At 31.1% G+C, this 15,074-nt stretch overlaps 1 protein-coding gene across 1 annotated transcript in view; it reads right to left on the reverse strand.

Moving 5' to 3' along the window:
• Positions 1-501: 501 nt before the first annotated feature.
• Positions 502-15,074, reverse strand: part of LOC145270840 (uncharacterized) — a 16,194-nt gene continuing 1,621 nt past the window's right edge. The window contains exon 2 of the mRNA XM_080126409.1: positions 502-2,712. Within this exon, the coding sequence (XP_079982535.1) occupies positions 1,145-1,927 (783 nt within the window). The 5' untranslated portion in view covers positions 1,928-2,712 and the 3' untranslated portion in view covers positions 502-1,144. The remainder of the gene's footprint in view (positions 2,713-15,074) is intronic.

Consider the following 15,074-nt stretch of genomic DNA (forward strand, 5'->3'; position numbering starts at 1 on the left):
TCATTTTTTAGAATAAGTGATGTACTGCCTACAGTAAGCCACTCAGGCGGTTCTTCATCAGTACTCATGATTCTATTGAATGCCTTGGCATAGTGATGATGAAGTGCGCTCAGTTTTTCAGCCAAAAATTTGGTATGCAGTCTTATTCCTGGGGTCTTGAGATTACTGCATTGAGCTACCTTTCGGCAGACAACTTCTTTGGCAATTTTTAAAGCTGGAATCTTTGTTTTCTCCATGTTCTCCTTTTTGATGCTATCCAATATTTTTCTGTACTTTAGTGTCATCATAGCGTGGCCTCCAGAAGTTTTTAACTTCTTCTTGAGTTGATGCGGAGCTCACCTTTATTTCTTCTCTAACGAGGCTCCTATAAACCATTCTTGAGTTTGTTGCAAAATGTTTATTTATCCTTTTTCGCTTCAAAGTTTTTGGTTTTGTTTTTGATTTTCACCAGTGTGTCTTAACATATGTCTTTTTAAAGAATGTTTATGGGAAAATGCTGTACTACACACTTGACATTGATACGGCTTTTCACCAGTGTGTGTTAACATATGAGTTTTTAAATTGGATCTCTGGGAAAATGTTGAACCACAAACTTTACATGAATGAGGCTTCTCACCAGTGTGGGTGGACATATGAATTTTTAAATCCGACTCATGGTAAAATACTGAACCACAAACTTCACATGAATAAGGCGTTTCACCTGTGTGTGTGAATATATGTCTTTTTAAATAAAGTCTTTGGTAAAATGCTGAACCACAAAATTCACATAAATAAGGCTTTACACCAGTGTGTGTGAACATATGATTTCTTAACTGACTTTTCTGGGGAAATGCTGTACCACACACTTGACATGAATGTGGCTTTTCACTCTTTTTTTTTCATTTTTCTTAAACTTTTTCTTCTAGGGGATGGGACATCCAACCAGATGTCTGACATTTACCCCTATTTTAGTGAGTCCAACCAAGAGATATTTTCAGGATTCTAGCCGTCCCTTTCAGTGCAATCGTTTGTATTTCACTTGCACTTGGTTCACCGGGTATGCTTGCTATGTACTTTTTAAAGTTTTTAAAGTTCTTTTTCATAAGCCCAATTGCTCCTATGATGACTGGTATAATTGAAACGTCTTTTAATTTCCAATTTCGTTTCATATCATACATAAGTCCTTGATACTTTGTAATCTTTTCCCTCTCAACTCTGTTAAGCCCTGTATCATTGGTACACTGACCTCTATTACGGTCGCTTTTTTGTTTGCTCTGTCCCAAATCACTATATCTGGTTTAACAGCTGCATTTTCAAGGTATGTAGCAGTAGGGATTATGTAGTCATAGTGAATAGTGTAGTTGTCATTCCCAACTGTTCGTTCGGGTGTATGTTCCCAGGAGTTTTTACTACACTGAATGTTGAGTTTCTTACATATCTTCCAGTGAAGGTATTTGCAAACTCCGTTATGGCGATCTGTATAATAACCGTCTCCAAGTAGGACTTTGCAACCAGAAATCAGGTGGCCCACACTCTCAACCTCAGTGCTACAGAACCTGCATTTATTATTGTTGCTTAGACCACACATCTTTTTGAAGGCGTTTGTCATGAGGCCCTGGTCTTGTGCAGCCAATATCAACCTCTCTTGGTCGTAATGGAGGGATCCTCTTTTGAGCCAGTCCAGGGAACCATCCCTATCAATATATTCTTGGGATAGTTCAGTCGGTAGGTATTTTGCCCGTTTATGGTTGGTCCATTCTTCTGTTTTAACACTATGGAACTGGCTAGTGTATTTTTTCCGACTTTTCTGGGCTATGTCAGTGGTAGGCTTGTTTGGGTTCTCAGTATCATTTGTAAGGCAATCTTTTCCAAAATGAGTGGCAAGTTGTGTAACATATGGGTTTTTAAATGACTGTTCTGGGAAAATGCCGTACCACACACTTGACATGAATGAGGCTTTTCACCAGTGTATGTTAACATATGAGTTTTTAAATTACATTTCAGGGAAAATGTTGTGCCACAAATTTCACATGAATAAGGTGTTTCACCAGTGTGTGTTAACATATGATTTTTTAAATGACTGTTCTTGGAAAATGCTCTACCACACACTTTACATGAATAAGGCTTTTCACCAGTGTGTGTGAACATGTGAGTTTTTAGATAACTGTTCTTGGAAAATACTGTACCACACACTTGACATGAATGAGGCTTTTCAGCAGCGTGTGTAAACATTCTTTCCTTAAATTAGTTTAGTTTTAAAATATTGATTGGAAAGAATTCACATGAATTAGAGTTAAGGCAGTGTTTTAAACTTAATTCATGGAAAATGCTGAACAAATGCATAATCGCATCTCATTTTTTATTTTGTTGCTTTCATTGATAAAGAAACGGAAATTCTCTCAAATGCCAGAAAATCAACTCACAATGGGAGATATTATTATTATTATTATTATTATTAAGTACTATTAATTTCATTCACGTGTTTCATCGTATTTTTATATTTTAATTCTTTCAAAGTTATGTATAAAATCAATTCTAAAATTACTATATTTAGCCCCTTTCTCATCAAGCTAGAAAAGCAATATGAGTACCCTGGCATCGATTAGTAATGAGTATTTTTACAAATCTCTGTTGTTCGCTTAATTTCATTCATGTGTGTTTCATCATCTGCAATGATGTTTCCTCATATTCATCAAATTTGATGGACGAAAATCTGGTTTCCGAACTTAAAATCTGAAAATAAAAGTATAAATTATATTCTTTCATCAGAGTAATTTGTAACAAACATGTCTGTAGTAGTTAAATCCATGAATACGTGAAAGAATTTTTTTTCAATAAATATAAAGTTACTTTCATATTTGTAGCCATGCAATTTATACACACACTATTTCTGTTTTAACACATTGGAGTTAGTTTTTATTCATATATAAATATATATATATATATATATATATATATATATATATATATATTAATAACAAGAGTTAACTTTATATATATATATATATTAATAACAAGAGTTAACTTTATATATATATATATATATATATTAATAACAAGAGTTAACTTTATATATATATATATATATTAATAACAAGAGTTAACTTTATATATATATATATATATTAATAACAAGAGTTAACTTTATATATATATATATATATATATATTAATAACAAGAGTTAACTTTATATATATATATATATATATATATATTAATAACAAGAGTTAACTTTATATATATATTAATAACAAGAGTTAATTATATGTATATATATATATATTAATAACAAGAGTTATATATATATATATTAATAACAAGAGTTATATATATATATATTAATAACAAGAGTTATATATATATATATTAATAACAAGAGTTATATATATATATATATATTAATAACAAGAGTTAGTTATATATATATTAATAACAAGAGTTATATATATATTAATAACAACAGTTATATATATATATATATATATATATATATAACAAGAGTTAATTATATATATATATATATATATTAATAACAAGAGTTAATTATATATATGTTAAAAAAAACTTAATCTGGTTTCAATTCAAACCTTAAACTAAAATTTCTGGTTCGTAGATGAGGATTGGTTATTCATATTATTTCGATTCATTGAATTTTCTCATTTTGGATGTAATTTTTACAACGTTTCGTTCGATGTATCCATCGACCTCATTCTGGTGTATCTTGTCAGACTCAGGAATGTTTCCATCAAACTCGGGAATTTGAATCATTTATTCACATTACTGGGGTAGCATGCTCTTGTTCTGTCGACCATGACTGAATAAAAGTCTTAAGTAATATGCAGTTGTATTTTTCAGTTGCCAACACTGAGAATTGAACCTTCAATTTTCAGGATAATAGCAATTTACAATTGATTTTTACAAGTACTCTAACCACTTTGCCAGGGGTCCTTGCAGACAAATTTATATATTTTTTGGGGTCCTTAAATCGATTTTTGTTTTAAGTTGTGAATATCACTATTTATTACTAATTATTATTACTAATTATTATTACTAATTATTATAACTAATTATTATTACTATATATATATATTACTATTATAACTAATTCTTTTCTTTTTCTGGTTGTCTTGCAAATCCCATGTTTGTTGTAGAGAGAAACATGGAATACACCATTTTTACTTGAACATATTCTTCTAAGGTTTGTTTGGAATTTTGAAGTGTTAATCCCAGTTATGAATTACTAAAGTTTTTACTTTGACTTTAATAATAGAAATAACCTAGCTATCTGAAGTTAGTAATGATAGTGAGAGTGTTTATGTAAGATTATAAAAAGGCTGTGCAAAAAACTCACATGAAAAACATAAGAGTATAGCATGTTTTATGAAGACGTCTAGAAGCAATAAACTGACAAAATCAACTAAGATCAATTCAAAGATTTATATCAATAATTAAAAACAATTCATTCACACACAATAATCATCTGCATGGAATGCTTTTGGGGGTGGGGGTGATTGTTACTCATCATGAACGTTTAGTGATGACTTAATAAATGATGAGTCTGGTTTTTATCACTTTCAGCTTTTTTATGGCACAGGAATTAAACAATAAATATGTGCCTTTTTTAAGCCCTTTTAATTTTCTTATTTTGCTTAAGTGTTAGAGAATGGAGAGAGAGGGGGAGAGTGTGAATTATAGTGTAGACACGTTGACCGGAAGTCAAGATCAGCTGATTGGATTGCGTGTGAGTTACGTGATCAGTTTAGCTGAATCGTGGAGATTTGCTTGCGACTTGGACGAGAGCGGATGGCTTCGCCGTTGTCTCCTCCCCTTTGCTGGGAGTGGGGAACAAACGCTGACGTGGTAGAAATAAGACCTACAACAAAGGCCAAATTCACTTTCCAACCTTCTGTGAACAAACTGGAAGGTGAATAAAAACTATAGAACCAATTTCTTGTCTTGTTGTGAAATAAATCTTCATCCCCCAAAACAGGTATCAAGTCTCCCTCCCAGACGAGAATTTCCAGATGGAACAACAAAATGGCAGAAGGTATGTTCAAATGACATGTCACACACATATTCACACTTAACAGCATATGAACATATGTAATAGATAGACCACTAGACGAACACACACACAAACGACATTAACTCTGATAAGATAATCAAACACACAATCTTTTATAAATAGACACGTTTTAATATATCATCTTTCGACCAATATACAAGAAACGCTCATTTTATGATACGACAATGTAACATAAGCTGGGGGATGAGGAATCCTACTAGATAGCAAACATTCACCCGCAATTTATTTTAAGATTCTACCCATCACTAAAGTGCAAATGTTTGGATCCCTCTTGCACTTGTTTCACCGAGTATATTTGCCAGGTTGTTTGTGAAGTTCTATATCATGAGTCCAGGTGCTCATGTAATTACTTCTTAAAAATTATTTCTTCTACAAGATGATATCAACTACAATTACATGTAAGTTTAGTTTTTTGATTAAGTCAACAAAAGTCTGGCATTTTAGCAATTCAATGTCAATTACAAAAAAATAGTCACTGTCTGTGCTTTATTGCAAATCTCAAGGTGAGTACTCTGTCAGCTAAGCAACAAATAATTATATCATCTCAATTCATCTGAAAATTCTTATATGAATTTGCTCACTAGCTTAGCTTGTTACATGACGTCCCATCGAGTGTAGATGTGAGACATCAGCTTCGGCTCAGGGGTTGAATGATTGCATTGAATTGTTTGAGACGAAGTAGGTACATTCCATAGATTTTACCATGATTGGCTGGATCTGTGTTAGCTAGTAGGCTTTCTTGTGTATGGCACAGTTGCTCGAGAAGCAGAGTACTTGTTTTAATTCAGGTTTAAAAATAAAAAGTTTCTCTCACTTCAACTGTGTGATCACATGTCCATCTCTGCGTGTTTTTCTTTCTTCTCTTCTACTTGCCGCATTCATCTTTTTCAAATGCCCAACCACAAGGTGTTGCCTTTTCCTTCTTCTTCTTGGCACTCTGCCTTATTTACATATGTGCTTTTTTTTGCTTTTTACTGCTGCTGCTAATATCTTTGCAGGTCAGCTATATCCACTAACAATTTTGCAACTCACACAAGCCAAAAATCAATCGTTCAAGACTTGAGTTTCGCCCTGATTTGAACTCATCAGTTAAACACATGTAAACTCAGAATTCAAAACCCAAGTCTCTAGCCTGCAAGATGAGTCTAAGACTCGATTGTTCCCCCATTTAGGCTCATCAGTTGAAGATATTTCTACACAGGATTCAAAAGCCGAATATTTTGCCTGCAAGGTAAGTAATCTGCCACTTGAGCAACGAATAATTATATCATTTCACATTCTGAACGTTCTAATATTAAATTGCGAACTAGGTGAGCTTATAAAACTAACGTCCATCAAGTATAAAAATCCTACTTTTAAGACATCAGCTAAGGTTCTTTGATTTTAATGCAATTATTATAAAACAAACAAAAAATGATATTCATTAAATTAAAATATAATTAAGAATTTTATTAATTATATTATTTTTATTTTTTGTCCCAAATCAAATTGATCAGAATTACTTTTTAAATATATATTTTTTTAATATTTAAAACAAAAATCAGAATTTGTTTGTGAAAAGTGCTGACACCCGATCATTTCACCATTTATGTTGGTGATTAACATAGGATATATACCCTATTATTATGAAACAAATGCATGCACATTCTGAGCTGTGTGCAAAATGACGTCACAGTAACGACAAAAGAAAAACTATATTAAGGAGAGGGCATGTTCGAGCAGACGGTTACATTTGACTAAATAAAAGGTTAAAATAACAAGTGTTCTATCAAATTAAGTTAAAAGTAACTGAACAATAAAGAGACAAATGAGTCAAAGGAGTAGGAAAATTTATGATAATTAGTTTAGTCAAAGATTTCATGGATTAAGTCTAAGTGAAAAGACAATTATTCGGACAGTTAGTGTAAAAATCTATCAAAAGAGCAAAGAGAGATATAATTCTTATGACTGATAGGATGGTGAGAGCGAATCGAGTGTTGATGTAAGAGAATAAGAAAATATGAAATAGAGATATAATAAAATAAAAAAACTCACTCGAAAAAATATATCGGCATAAAAACGTATCTTGGAACACAGTTAAAAATATATAGGTATAAACGTATCTTAAAACACAGTTAAAAATATATCGGCATAAAAACGTATCTTGGAACACAGTTAAAAGTATGAAGACTGTCAAGAAGTAATAAACTGACTTGATCTGCAAGATGAGTCGAATACTCGATTTTCACTCTCATTTCGGCCCATCAGTTAGATCTGTACTCATCATGAATATTAAATTGCGCACTAGCTGAGCTTATATAACTAACGTCCATCAAGTATAAAAATCCTACTTGTAAGACATCATCTTAAGTTCTTCGATTTTAATCCAATTATTATATAACAAACAAAAAATGCTATTCATTAAATTAAAATACAATTAATATATGTACAATAATATACAAAGTATGAATTATATAAATGCTTGAAAATTCATAATCTTTTAAAAAAATACATGATTTTATTGTAAATTTTTATTTTTATTTTTTTTTTTGCAAGTGAAGAATTACATCCGATTGGAATTATTCTTACATTGATTTTCTCTTAATAATACGATAATCAGAAGTTGTTGGAGAAAAGTGCTGAAACTTATTCATTTTACTGTGAATGTTTGTGATTAACATATGATTTTTAACCCAATTATTATGAAACAGACGTATGCACGTTCTGAGCCATGTAATAATTACATCAATAATCAAAATTTGTTTGAGAAAACTGACATCACAGTAAAGAAAAAGAAATACTATATTAAGGAGAGAGCATGTTAGAGAAGACCGTTATGTTAGAGAAGTGGGTGACGTACCATGTGTTAGGAGAAGTCACATGTGGCAGAAAATGATGAAATAACCGTCGTTTGTACAAGAAAAAAGTGAGTTAAGTTATTACTTGTTTTATGTTCCTTGCGTAGTTCACTCTCATACAACGTGTGGGTCCTGCATATAAACGTGTGTACAATGTTATAATAAATAACTTTTAGGACGCTCTTGCAATCCTCATTATTGTGATGAGGGAGATAACTCTATTTTACTAACTGATGCGTTAATATTTTCTTACGAGAATTTGGTTGCCATAAACAAAACATGTAAAATGCAATGTCATTTTTATGAAACAAAACATTTTAGTAGTTTTTAAAAATGAAATCATTATTTTTTTCGACTGCCTTATGCTTAAAGGGAGATAACACTATTTACTTATTTAACATAACAAAGTCCTTATATCACAAAAACTCTAATAAAAATTTTTAAAATCCTACTTTAAAAAATTATAAAAAAATAGATGCAATTATTTAAAAATGCAACAATAATTGCAAATGTGTTGGAGACAGGACGGTCTGCCGTGTTTTAGACGATCCCGTCCCCATGTATATAATGGTGAAATGAATATATTTGGTGGTAGAGAAAATTGAAAAGGCGAAAGGTCGCATAATGAAGACGAAAATATACCGTTATACATCAACGAAACAAATGCAATTTATTTGCATAAATATATACAAGGATAGAAAATGATTAGGAAGAATAAGAGTTCATTGAGATTAGTAACATTACTTGCGAGAGGCTGGCGGTAGCCAGGAGCATGGTGGTGGTCCATTGCCACCGGAGCTGTGGTTCGTCACATGTTGACTGGTCGAGCGTTCAACGGAAAAGAGGGTGAAATAAGAGAAACAGGAAGTGACGTAGGTAGGTTCTGAGTTAAAGGGCGATAATTGAGTTGGGATGAGCGTGTTCAACTCCCACAAATGAAACAAAGTCGTTGAAAAAATACTTATAATTACTATTTTGTTTAGAAAAAAATGACGTGCTTGTTAAGATAGAATCGACCAATCAACTTTTTTTTTCAAATATGTAGTTTTTAATAAAAAGAACAGTAATTACTTATAATTAGTTTTCTTTAAAATGACAGCAGTTTAAGGTTTTTGACTATGCTGAATATGAAAATCGCTGAAGGGGGACAGAGTATGCTTCTCTCGGTCCAAAAACATGGCAAAATAAGATAACAAAAATAATTGCATAAAATCAAAACATGTATTGCACAAAAATGTATCAAAATATAATTTAAAAAACATTTATTTTATTACAGTAAATTTTTAATAATTATTTTATTTCAATGATTGATTTTTCAAATATTTTTAAATTAAAGTAAAATTGTATTTTTTTTCTAAATATTTTAAACAAAAATTTACCGTAAGTAAAAAAACAAACATTTCCTTACATTGACAATTTTACTGTAATTAAAAAAAAAATGCTTTTATTAAACAATTATTTAAGTAATAGGAGTTATCGCCCTTGGTGAAAACGAAAATAATGTCCTTGGCCGCTGTCATTCAAAAAGTGCCATATAAACTTTAACTTTTCATAAATTAGTCTTTAAGAAAATAACTCTGATGCCATCAATTAAAATAAAATAAATAAAATCGATGAAAATGTAATGTAAAGAATCATCGAATATATTTTAAAGAAACAATGGTAAGACTGGAGTTTAGGTGGAAAAATAATCTCGAAAATTCTATCAAATAAAAGGAACCAAATTCCATAATCATTGTTATGTCACCATGCCAACCATATATGAACAATGACGTCGGTATCTCAGCAGTTAACAGTTTTAAATAAACAGAATTTCTTTCTAAAAATAAACAATATGAAAACAACTTTTTTTACATCAAAGAAATAAACATTTTATTTATTTTAAACAATAGATAAAGAACTTTTTAACATTTTAAAATAATTAAAAAAATAAACTCTTTTTATTTATTTTAAATAATATATAGATAACTTTTAAACATTTTAAAATAATTTTAAAAAATAACATTTTATTCATTTTAAATAATATATAAATAACTTTTTAACATTTTAAAATAATTAAAAAAAATAAACTCTTTTATTTATTTTAAACAATGTATAAAGAACTTTTAAACATTTTAAAATAATTTTAAAAAATAACATTTTATTTATTTTAAATAATATATAAAGAACTTTCTAACATTAAAAAATAATTTAAAAAATAACACTTTTTATTTATTTTAAACCATATATAAAGAACTTTTTACATTGTAAAATAATTTTAAAAAATAACACTTTTTATTTATTTATATTAAACAATATATAAAGAACTTTTTAACATTTTAAAATAATTGAAAAGAATAACACTTTTTATTTATTTTAAACAATATATAAAGAACTTTTAAACATTTTAAAATAATTTAAGAAATAAACATTTTTATTTATTTTAAACAATATATAAAGAACTTTTAACATTTTAAAATAATTTAAAAATAAACACTTTATTTATTTTAAACAATATATAAAGAACTTTTTAACATTTTGAAATAATTTAAAAAAAACACTTTATTTATTTTAAACAGAAATTTGTTTTTAAGTTTTGAATATAAATAGAACTTTTTATAATTTTAAACAATATAAACCCTTTTTTAAATTTAATATTCAACAATATAAACAATTTTTTGTATTTTATTTTGAATACAACTTTTATGATTATGTATTCGGGGGTGCTGTGCTATAGTGTTTCAGGTGAAATTCAAGTTTCACCATATCTCCTTTATTTTTTGTAATTGTTTGGTGGAAGCACAGAATAGTTAAAACACTCTTCCTTCCCTATGTTAAGAATGGCTTTCAAAATAATAACTTTATTATTTCAGCCCTGTACCAAAATACATAAGAACCGAACTTATTTATAATTTTACATGGTAATCTTTACTTGGTTTCTTCCTTTAAAATTACGACATTTTCGAATATGCTGAAAATGAGTAATACATTTACATTTTACGCAAATAAATATATTAAACAACATAAATTTTTATGTTAAAAGTGGTGGCCATACTTGTACGCCCAAAATATAAACAAATATTTATTTTCAGCAAATATATACAGATTTTTTTTATTATATTATAAACAATTTAAATAAAACATGTAATTTAAAACAATGTAAACCTTGTCAAATTATAATTTTGCACAACAGAAATAGAACGAAAAAATTGATAATTAAAAGAGAATACACGTAAAAATTAATAAATCGCAATAACATGCGTGTTTAATATTAATTAGTATCGTTTATAACTAATCACGTGATTCAATTTTGAATTAAAAATTAAATAAATGTCACATTGCTTAAAATTATAAAAGCTTTACTTAAACTTTAAGAAAGGTTTTCATAGTTTTTAATTATAAAAAGTTATATTTATATTGCTTTGAATAAAAATAATAATGTTGATAATTTAATATTTCTATTTATGCTAATATTGTTTATCATTTAAAAAAAAAGGGGTTTGTATTACTTTACACATAGATTCGAAAAAGTTGTCAAAAAACAAATATATAACAAATAAATGTTATCAAAGGCAAGATAAGTTACTTTTCTACCAAACTGGATATATTTTTCGTGTTTTTATTCAATATAACATGTTTATTCAGCTCGAAAACCATACAGTGTTTATCGATGTCTTGGAAAATTCAAGATGGCGTCTGACTCCCTCTTTAACACGGTAAGTTTAGGAAAAGGTGTTATGAATAAAAAACTATACAAAATACTAAAAACCCGCCGAATATATGTCAACCTATGTCATGGTAACATATAGTGAGCGAGTTTATAACAGTATTTTATCCAGTTATTTATTTATAACACCTTTTCCCAAACTTACCGTGTTAAAGAGGGAGTCAGACGCCATCTTGAATTTTCTAATACATCGGTAAACACTGTATGGTTTTCGAGTGAATAAACATGTTACATTGAATAAATGTTTTGAACGCTGCTAACTCAATTTTTTTCACTACAGTTTGCAATTTGGAGACGGAATTGTTTTTGTTGAGATAAGTGATTTCAATTTTAATCATGCTTTTTATTTTAGATTTAAAATATTAATAACTCCATTTTATTTCAGTATTTAATTTGTGTATTTCTGTTTAATTAAATGCTAGCTTTTTTCTCGTCCAATACCGGCTTCCATCTTATCTCGAAATTACTTATAACGTCACCAACTTACTTTCGGAAGAACCCCCCCCCCCCATCCGCCTTTTCTTTTATATCGTAAGCTTCTTAAAACGTGACTAGCTTAAGTTCAGAATAAAATCACGATTTTCTTTTAACGGTTAATTTTAAAAAAAAAATGTTTTGAACGCTGCTAACTCAATTTCTTTCACTACAGTTTGCAATTTGGAGACGGAATTGTTTTTGTTGAGATAAGTGATTTCAATTTTAATCATGCTTTTTATTTTAGATTTAAAATATAATTAACTCCATTTTATTTCAGTATTTAATTTGTGTATTTCTGTTTTATTAAATGCTAGCTTTTTTTTCTCGTACATAAATGTTTATTTATCTACCGAGTTGATTGCAAAAATAGATTACGAATTGTACTCATTTTTAGTTCGTGTGAGGGGAATCTATCACCATACTTTCCCTTAAACACGTCCGTTGGACTTTTATTAAGTACAATACTTAAAATTTTTTTTTTTTGTGGATGCGTTATCGGCAGCTCCTGTTACTCTCGCTTCTTCTTATTTGTCCTCATTTTTTAATGAGTGATTTTTCTGACAAAGGGAGAAGAAAAAGCTGTTTTCTAGGTTGGCAGTATTTTGCGCGACCAGTTGGCAGAGATGGCGGAAATTTTCTGTTTCTATGTCTATCCTTGTAGCCATGTCACTAGTAAGGGTGCTGGAGGTAAACGTTTTGTCTTGGCTGACGTTATCCGCCTGATAGTCAGGGACCCGAACCTTAGATTAACCACTAAGGAGGCTGTCCTATCAGCAGGTACAAAGTACTGGGGCTGCTGTATTGCGATTTGGTGAATGGATTCTGGACCATGCAGTAGCTTCTGGTGGGGCCTCTCGATGCCATACTAGTGGGTAATTGTTACGGCTTTACCTTATCATTAGCTACAAATAAAAAAAAATTCTTCGTTTCTTTTTCTCTCTTACTTTCCCCTCTTTGTCCTGCTCTAAGTAAATCTGACGACCTAGTCCACAAATTTCAAAATTTCATCATGACAAGTTTCAAGAAAAAATACACGATTAAACCTGGTTCTCCAACTTCCAACGTAGACCCCTACTACCATGTCTCCTTCTCCAACATCAGGGGTCTACGTTCTAACCTTCCAGAGGTTGAAACCCAATTACAGGAGACTAAACCAGACCTTTTATTTTTAAGTGAAACTGGCATTGGACAGGCTATTTCCCTAGAAGAGTTTGCAATTAAAGGATACTCTAACTTAACTTCTAAATCTGACCCCCAAGATCGCCATGGGCATGGAATATGTGCCTATATTAAAGATAGCTTTCCATGTGGTAGGGACATCTCCAGGGAAGATCCTAACTTACCCTATATGTGCTTCTGGGTTGATTTATGCCACACACTATGGCATTTTTATTTACTCTCTATCGCCCCCACAACAGCGGAGTTACTATCTTTAAAAGCATATCTGAGAAAATTGACCAAGTCCTATCTGCTTATCCTTCAGCTAACATTCACGTATGTGGAGACTTCAATGTTCACAACGTCGAATGGTTGACCCACTCAAACAAGACCGATGATGAGGGGAGGTTCTGTCATGATTTCTCCATTGCCTATGACCTCACTCAGATTGTTCAGGAACCCACCCGTGTGCCCGACAATGACGGCCAGTATGCGAGCCTACTAGACCTTTTTCTCACAACTTGCCCTGAACTATGTTCAGTTTCTGTTGTCGCCTCTTGGATCTTCCGACCACTCTGTTGTATCAATTAAGATAAAAATGAAATGTAATAAGTCCCCAGACGTACCTCTCCATCGTACAGTATATCGATACACTAAGGCTGACTGGTATAGCTTCCGTACATTTATAACTGATCTACCTCTGCATTCCATATTTAAAAAGGATGTGTTCTCTATAGTATTAGACCTGACGGAATGGTTAATTGTAGGTATTGATCGTTTCATACCCTCGAAAAAGTTTCAGCAAAAACCTAACAGCCAGCCATGGTTCTCTCCAGAATGTGCTGCTGCCATTGCGCACAGAAATCACTTTTTCCACTATTTCCAACATAATAGATGTATGGAAACTAAAGCCGCTTTCAGGACTGCAAGCAACCATTGTAAGAAAGTAATAAAGAGCGCAAGATGGTTGTATGCTCAATCTGTTAAGTCCAAAGTAGCTGAGCAGCAGCTTGGTTCCCACCCGTTTTGGCAAATAGCAAACAGAATTCTGAACAGAAGCGTGTGCTCCATTCCAACTATCATTAATGGACCTGAGGTAATCTCGTCAGCATCAGACAAAGCCAAACTCTTTATCAAGAACTTTGCAGCTAATTCTACCTTTTGCGATCAAGGCCGCCAACCCCCAATATTTCCTCCTGTATCTGAAAACACACTATGTGATATACGTATATCTGTACGTGATGTTGCCAAGCTAATCAAAAACCTTGATTCCAGTAAAGCAACTGGCCCGGACGGTATTCCAATTATAGTACTCAAAAAACTTCAACCTGAACTAGCGCCCATACTTACAAAACTATTTAAACATTGTCTTAAGGAGAATAGTTTCCCATCTCCCTGGAAAATTTCATCAGTATGCCCTGTATTTAAGAATTCAGGTGATCGCTCATCCCCCTCTCAGTAGAGGCCAGTAAGTCTCTGTGCGTCATGAGTAAGTTGTTGGAATCTGTGTTAAATACAGAAGTAATCAACCATCTCAACAAAAATAACCTTCTTAGTGACACTCAATATGGTTTCCGTTCTGCTAGATCTACAGCAGATGTGCTTACAGTTATATCTCATAGGATTAGCAAATCTCTCGACGGAGGCAACCTTTCTAGGGCAATTGCTCTTGACATATCTAAGGCCTTTGATAGGGTATGGCATAAAGGTTTACTTCGTAAGATCGCTAGCTATGGTATAGCTGGAAATGTCTTCTCAATTATTAAATCATTTCTTTCTGATAGGTTCATAAGAGTAGTAGTTGAGGGGCAAAAATCAGAAGCCCACAGT

This window comes from Euprymna scolopes, chromosome 46 (genome assembly GCF_053919585.1).
Source record: "Euprymna scolopes isolate OS-2025 chromosome 46, ASM5391958v1, whole genome shotgun sequence".
Taxonomy (NCBI): domain Eukaryota; kingdom Metazoa; phylum Mollusca; class Cephalopoda; order Sepiida; family Sepiolidae; genus Euprymna; species Euprymna scolopes.